This window comes from Platalea leucorodia (assembly GCF_965183815.1).
Source record: "Platalea leucorodia genome assembly, chromosome: 7".
NCBI lineage: Eukaryota > Metazoa > Chordata > Aves > Pelecaniformes > Threskiornithidae > Platalea > Platalea leucorodia.
Window position 1 is genome coordinate 14,102,214 of NC_138829.1, and position 8,212 is coordinate 14,110,425.

General features: G+C 37.8%; 1 protein-coding gene across 5 annotated transcripts in view; it reads right to left on the bottom strand.

Moving 5' to 3' along the window:
• WDR25 (WD repeat domain 25) overlaps positions 1-8,015 on the bottom strand; it is a 72,682-nt gene extending 64,667 nt beyond the window's left edge. For 2 of the 5 annotated variants that reach the window (XM_082317000.1, XM_082316996.1), the window contains exons 1-3: positions 7,589-7,783; positions 6,011-6,064; positions 4,593-5,364 (exon numbers count right to left, since the gene is read on the bottom strand). In XM_082317000.1, the coding sequence (XP_082173126.1) occupies positions 4,593-5,309 (717 nt within the window). In that variant the 5' untranslated portion in view covers positions 5,310-5,364; positions 6,011-6,064; positions 7,589-7,783. Of the gene's footprint in view, positions 1-4,592; positions 5,365-6,010; positions 6,065-7,588; positions 7,784-7,962 lie in introns of those variants that run through there. The other 3 variants (XM_082316998.1, XM_082316997.1, XM_082316999.1) reach the window with 3 other exon arrangements.
• Positions 8,016-8,212: the final 197 nt, after the last annotated feature.

The window sequence follows — 8,212 nt, forward strand, 5'->3', positions numbered from 1 at the left end:
TACAAGGTCTTCCAAATAAAAGACAATAACAATGTGAATGTCATATAGTGGTTTTGCAATTGGTAAGCATGTCTTTCAAGAGACAACTTTTCATCTACCCTGCTACCTAAGGTAAACAGCTGTATTCAGTGGTAACCTGTGATTCTGCATTCTACGTTTGGGGTTCTAAACCAGAAATACCAAAACAAGGTCTGATGTTCAGAAAGCGTTGAATAACCACACACTATGGAAACTAAGTACCTTTAATAACAGTGCTGAGTCTCAAAATTTATGCAAAAAATACTAGACGAGATATTAAAATCACAAACACTATTTCAGTGTTTAAGTAGGCAAAAACAAAAATGGCAGTAGTAGCCTAAATTTCATTTACAGCAGCTATTCAAACAAAAGGTAGAGAAGTGTTATCCAAAGAAAACAAAATTTAATCAGTTCAGACAATCATGTTTCACAATCCTTAAAATACATACTTAAACTAGAAACATAAGCCACTGATAATACAGTTAGATGTAATAGTGAAGAAGAGCACTGCCACAACAAGAGCTCCCAACAGTACTTTCCCTAACTTGAATCAGGTTTCCTGGCCCTTTCTCCAGCTACCTAGGCTAGAAATACTATCAGCTTCCCCTTCCAAAGAGGAAGCTCAAAATCCTAAGAAAATAGAGGGTAAAAGACTTGCCAAAGCCTAAATTTAAGTTTTGGGGGTGTTTTCCATTCCTTACAAATTTAAAATTTAGCATGAAATATTCTTCTCTTAACGCTCCAGATTTGAAGAACTGTGGGTAATTAATCTGCAATAGGTATCACTTCCCATATGAGATTCTATCTTCCTTTCAGGTCTCTATGAAGTTTTCTTATACGTTTTGCAACACATGCATAAACTTTTAATTTTGGTCTTTCAACATACAACATGGAGGCAAACATTAAAGTCTTCCAGTCTTTAGAGGCACAGTTTCCAAGATGCTGAGGAGCCCCATCTGCTGGTATAAGTGTTACTCTAGAGCTGATAACTGATAACTGATTTTTTCAACTGTAGCACTTGATAACTGTTTGGGTTTTTTTAAATGCAGCCATACACAAAAAATTAAGAGCAAATACTTTTAATGAAAAATATGAAATCCTCTGAAATAGTGCATTCCTTCCTAAATATGCAAGATATTTATACAAACTGCTTCAGATGATCTTTCCTGACACAAGGCTGTTCTTCAGTCAACACAAACTGAAAACATCAACTCATTTTTTGCAAACATTTTAATATGACTTACACTGATTCATAAAGAAGATTGTAAAGTGCATGTTGGTTAATCTGGGAGAACATAACAGGAAGACTGTTCTTTTCCCCTGATTTAAACAAGATACATACACACACTTAAAAAGTAAGAAACCACATAATCAGTTCTATACATACATTTTAAATATATCCCGTGTGATATGGATGATTTAGTCATAGTAATTTAGATGGGAATAAATAAATTAAGATCACTAAACTAAGATAACTAAACCAAGTATTTCTTCCTCTCTATGCCAAAAAAAAAAAAAAAAAAATCTTTCCCAGAAAGGGAAATTCTTAGTTTGTGATGAAAAATCTAAGAGGAAAATTTTTAAGCACATAAGAACATATAAAAGATGCAAAACTGGCTAAATACTACAAAAATTGCATATGACTATAGATCTTTTGATTTAAGCACAACTTAAACTACCACAGTCGGTCAGATCTGCTTAGACAGAACTCTCAGTTCTGAGAAATCTCCACTAATATTGAACTCTTCAACAGATAAATGTCTTAATGCAAAGGGCAAATACAAGGACTGAATCCAAGATATTTACACATAAAAATATTCAGTTACTGTTATTCACATGAGTACCTAAAAGTATACAGTTTTGAGGCTTTAGATTGCCTACTCTCTCTGATCATACAGGGATTTTAGGCTTCTGACTGTGCTCCGAGTTTTATCCGAATCTGATGTTCAAAGTAAATAGTGCAAATGTCCTGAGTGTCTGCATATTCCATTAAAGGGAAAGAGACCATGCTTCCACTGCCTGGATTTAACCTAGCAATTCCAAGCAGGTGTTTTTGGAAAAAAACAACAAAAAAGGTAAGCTGTGGGAAGGTACAGGATCGGAAGAAAATAGTACATCTACATCTGCATTTTCAATCAGTTGTTTTACGCTTACACCAGAAAATGGAGAACTTCAGGCAATGGTAGACAGCCAAAAAATCCCCAGAAGATAAGCTACTGCTGTCATAGTCACTAGAGATTTATGGGCTCATGACCCTAGAAAGTTAGCAAAATTAGTTTCATACCATCAAGTCAATACTTAATCTAACCGTGCCCTCTACTGGCCTGAGAGGTACTTGTGTAAAGGTGCAAATTTTAAAGATGCTACTGCTCATACTGTTATAGGCTTCGATTTCATTACGAAATAACAGTAAGAAGCATTCATAGGTATTTCTCTACAGGCTACCTTCCAAAATATGGAATTGTGTTTTAATATACTTTGTATACATTATTACTTTATTAATGTTTTAGACTCGCATGCTCTGAAGCGTTGCCAATGTTAACAGGCTCTAATTACATTGAACTTCCATGGTTTGGGGCACCTAAGGCAATTAGATTTCTTCAAAAACCAGCTTTACTGTTAAAGACTGCTTCTAATCAGATGTGGTAACACTACTTTAGAAAAATAATGTCTTCTAAGCAGAGAGAAAGATAACAGACAGGCTATTATTTCCATTTTTTAATAATTTTACATTGCAATAACAGCTTTGATTTTTAGATTGTTTTACCAAATTTAACACATCCATAATTTCACTCATCAGTAAAATGAGGCTCTGGGACAGTAAACAAACATTAAGCATATGGTGTGACAGTTTAAGACAAAAAGTCAAATTCAGACATATTGAAGTCAGAGGTGCATATACTTTTGTACAATCTGATTTTAAATTGCTCCTTACCAAAAACATCCCCATCAGCACTGTTTGCATATCTTAGTCTTTTCCCTCTAAGTCTGTTCTTCAAGTAGGAGCCAATATTTAACTTATTCAACATATTAAAGAACACTTGCAAAGAAAACCAAAGGTACTTTTTTCTTCCATCTAATCTTCAAGACAAAGATGTAAAAAAAGCTTGGGAAAGAAGATGAAGGAAGAATTACGCACAGTTCAAAGTATTTAGACTTGGATGGTGTGACAGGTTATGCTGACTACAGAACCAGTGAAGTTATAACTTAAGAGAATAAAAGATAAGCAATTGAGAGGAGTAAATTTTATTCATGCTATAGATCTGGGGTTTTCTCTTCCATGAGCACCAGTGCTTTAATAGACATTGGGAGAAAAAAGCAAAACTCAGTCCAAGATTCAAGAACATCACTGCTTCAAAGACGCAAAGTCAGCACATATTTCACAGGGCCCCATGGCAAAACTGGGGAAAGAGGAAAGGAAAAAAAAAATTCCAAGATAAGAAAAATCATACAAAAGCCAAATGAAACTCAATTCTCCACCACAAATTAAACAGCAAGAGTTAAAAAAAAAAAAAAACCTCAATATTATTAAGAGAATTTAAGAATATTTTCTCCTACATGAAATCAGAATTCAAATTCAGTTTTCAAGTTCCCTCCTCTCCTTTGGTTTTAGGAGTATGCTGATACAAAGGGTGTTCTTCTTGCCTCTTTACTTAGTAAGACTTACTTAAAGCCCTAAATTTTAGCACCAAATTTTAAAATAATTGTACCTGCTACGTTAAATACATGTTAGATACAATAAAGCATGCTGTCCACCAAAAAGGACACTTTCTGTGCGCTCTTATCAAAACGATGTAAACCCACTGCGTAAACCCACTTCGGAGGACTATTATTTGAACACAGAGGTGGTGCTAGCCCTGTATCTGGGAAAGCATACGCATAAAATATTTTTACTAGCCATTGTTAAAGTGAAAGTAAGACTCATTGGACTGACTAAATTAACAGAGAACTGAAGCCAAATTCACTAAAGCTAGAAGGAAAATACACTTTAAGTAGTGAGCAATTGACCCTTGAAACAAACTTAAAGTGGGAAGACTCCTTAGATCATGACAGGACACCGTTCTGGGACGCAAGACCTGCTACACTAGTTCAGATGAAAAATCCAACCGACCCGACATACCCTCGTCCAGCAGTAGTCACTTAGGCCTGTCAGAAAGGTAAAGTTGCTCAAAATATTATTCCGGTGTTGGCAGTCAGTTGTTTAATGCCTTAAGGCAGAATCTGTATCCAGACCATAGTGCTTATGGCCATTGTGACATTACAGTAGGAAATAATGAAAACCTAACATTAATACAGATTACAAGAAATGACCTAGTAGAAATCTAACTTCTTAAGATCTAAAACACTGACATGTCTAATGCGAAAGAAAAACCACATTCCAAAATAATGGAACTGACTGTAGGTGCAGTGAAGGATTGGGCTGGGTCTCGTACTGCAAAGCATCTCCTCAAATTCTGAATACTTTTGAACTGCTAAATACACACAAGCAAGGATGTTATTCCCAGAAGATCATTATTCAATACAGTATTTTTATGTTTGACGATTGGTCCACAAAGCATCTTGTTTTACATTACCTTGATTGTTTTATCCATAGAAGCCGAGAGAAGCATGTGACTTTGTTCTCGTACAGGACACCACTGGATTTCATTAACAGGGCCGCTGTGTTTAGACATGTAAAATATTAAGCTTTTGGGGACTTCCGTTAATTTATATTTGGATCCCAAATATGGCTTAATTAATTCAGAGATCTTTCTCAAAGTCTGCTCTCCTGATGTGCCTAGCTTAACATCACAATCCGAGTTATCTCTCTGATCAGATTCTTTTTTTTCAGGCATACTGGGATTTTCTTGACGCAATCTTTTAGGGATATATGGTCTAATCCCTTTTATGGCAGTAGTACTGTCTTTATGTATTCTCTTCTGGGAAATACCATGTCCAGCGTTTGTAGAAGAGCTTGATGTCTGTTCATAGTTTTTGTAGGACATACATAATGCAGTATGGCCAGAGTATGCTCTCCTACAGTAAGGAGGTGTCAAATCAGTGTTATTATTCTGTGCATAATGCTGAGGGGGATCTTCACAAACAGTGCTTGTGCCAGAACTGTCAGTGTTCTCAGTAGGTTGCATTTCATATGTACATTTTGTACCCAAACTACCAGGTGCAAAGTACTGAACACGATCCACAGAAGAACTTGGAAGGCTTGTGTGTCTGCTAGAAGTATTGGGGACTTCAGTCTTTTCAGTTTCTGCCTCAGAGTCTGAATCATCATAAGCAACCAGTGACGAACTCATTATGGCTAGACACAGCAGACTCCAGAAATCATTTGGAATCCTCCAAAATGATGATCTACAATAAAGAATTAATTATTTAGAGCACAATTTATTACAGAGTCTACAATCTGAGTAACTTAAGGATATAAATATGCTTTTCTTAAAACAAACAAAAAAATCCATAACTTTTATTCCTGTTTATTAAAGGAATTTATTCCTCTATTATAACACATCTGTACATTCAATTATGCAACACGGTTTGCCTCCAAGCACTCTGCATACATCTTTAATGCATTGCAGAGATGCATTTGCATACCACAAAACAATGAAAATGAGCATGAAAAGGAAAACAAACTTGTGACATAAGTACTGCAAATCACTTCAACCTTACCTGCAGTAGCACTTCCCCACACATACACACAAAAAGGGGTAATTAATTATGCAATGTTTTTGTATGTACATTTACAAGAATACAAATACTACAACTATTTTGGAGTCAGTCTAACAATATCTATTTCTTAACTGTACAGATGACTTGAAAGAAGTCTGAAGGGATTCACCTGGCAATTAAAAAAGTAAATACATTTTTGACCCATTCAGCAGTCTTGCAGTATAAGGAAATTTTCAATTATATCCACAGAGCAAGTTCCACACCGCCTTTACTTTTACAGAACGGGCTTATGCTAGAAGCTATACGGAATTCACTGTTTGCATTTACTTACAGAAAAACAAGAGCACAGATGCCTTCTTTACTGTGGAATACTTTTTCAAAGTGTCTGCAAGAAAGACATATCATGCTAAGACTGCATATGTAACATGCTGAATAACTCACCACCATAACAATCCCACCAAGCTTCTTCCAAAAATTTGGACAGAGCGTGCGGAGTATAGGGTTAACTACATTCAAACAATTGATATGTCTGCAAAAATAATCTTTCAACCTCTGCTATTTATAGTCAAAAAGTACCGCTATCCTGCAATTGCTAAGATTGATTAAATGGGACATTTCATTTCTGCTTTGTTTCCTGGCCCAGCTGTTAGCACTCATCATGCTAAAGTGATTTAACCCACAGCACTTTCAGATCAGCTGCTGAAGTTCTTTGGTTAGGTCAGTGAAGAAGCTGCCTTCAAAAGCATCTTGATTAAAATGAGAATGCTGTATGAAAGTCAGTATCTACTTAAGCATTTGCAGAATTGATGCCACAAATGCAGGTCCTACAAATACTACTGCAGGAGTACTACAGTGGAACTTGTAAAGATTTAAAGTCATTTAACTTCAGAATTAGATCTATTTGAATTAAAACAAGCATGTTTCATTTAACCTACAGAAGTGTTACATTACAGGCTATGGTCTGTATTCTGTAATGAAATTTCCAAGCACAGATCCAGAAGACAGGTTGCTATTAAGACATACACATTCATCATCACAGATCCTTTCCAACACAAGTGATCAAGATGTTTAACAAGGAACGAGGTGACTAACGTTTTAGCACATAGAAGCATCAAGATCTCCCTCTAGAGGACATTTTTTCTTTAACTGAATTTTGTGACAGCAATTAAGAGCAAGGAAAAATTCTTTTTTTAATAATACAGCTTTCTTTATTAAAACCGCTTTTCATTTAAACAGTGCCAAGGGAAAAAATTAAGTAGTGTTTCAGGAAAACTTAACTAACAAATCAATTCAAAAACAGTAAATTGAATTTTTTAGCAGTAAACTGAAACCTCTTATAAAATAAATAGTAACTTTAAAGGACTGCGTTTCTATAATTGCAACAAGTGGTTACTATTTGTATTGCAGTGCTGAAAACAGGCCCCAGCCAAAATGCATCATGTTCAAAGAACAAATACAGTAACAAGTTGACCTCTGGCTGAAAGCTATAAATGAAGATACACAAGTGGATTGGGTTAGACTTTCAAAGTTACTTTACTTTCTTTTAACACAAAAAATTTAAGCTGAGATTCAGAGGTAAGTGCAAGACAATGCCTTGCACACACCAGGTTAAAAAAGTTTCCTATGGTATACTGGAAAGAAACTGTCCCATTACATTTGGTCAGCATAAATCCACACCATCACACACATCATCCATAAGCCTTAGTATTTTTGTAAAAACAAAGCATCTCTGTCCTCTTAAGACTTCCCATTCAACTTCTGTTTTTAAAGAAACACCACCCCAAAGTTGCTAACGCTGCCCTAACTAAAAAAAAACGCAGGGAAAAAAGAAAACAAGCCACAATGTAGTTCATTGGAAACATACTGTAACTAGACTGTGAATTGATTAACGATATGATTCACAACGTACCAAGCTACGAGGGAAACTCACAGAACTTTTGTTTTTCTTCCGTTTTCACACGACTGATTTACCTGTACCCATTAAACCAAAGAGCATTAAGTTTGACAGGCACAACGCCACACGCCCGCTAAGTGACTGTGCCAACGCAGGCGTGACGTAAAAGCTGAGCGCGGTCTCCGGCGGACCCCGGCACCGAGGCCGTTTCCTTCCCCGGCACCGGAGCCGTTGCCGCTCTCCACACACGCGCGCCCTCCCCCCACCCCCCGAGCACCGAGGCCACTCGTGGGGCCACCTCCACCCCGGCACGGCCGCCGTTGCCGCTGTCCCCCCCACAGAGCCTGAGCCTGAGCCCGGCACCGGGGCCGGGGCCGCCCCGCGGGTACCTGCACCCCGCCGCCGCCGCCGCCGGCAGCGCAGCCCGGAACTCACTGGCCGGCCTGCCGCGGCTCCGTGTTTAAAAGCGCGCCGGGTGGAAACAAGGTGTCCCGTTCTGTGTGACACCGTCCTTCCGCAGGGACTGGGTGTTGGGAAGGGCAGGGGTCAAGCCGCAGCTCACTGGGCGCGGTGGAGCCCTTCTTCCACCGCTGCGGGCAGTGTGGAGGGCGCTTCGTTGGGCTGTTGACTGTAGGTGGA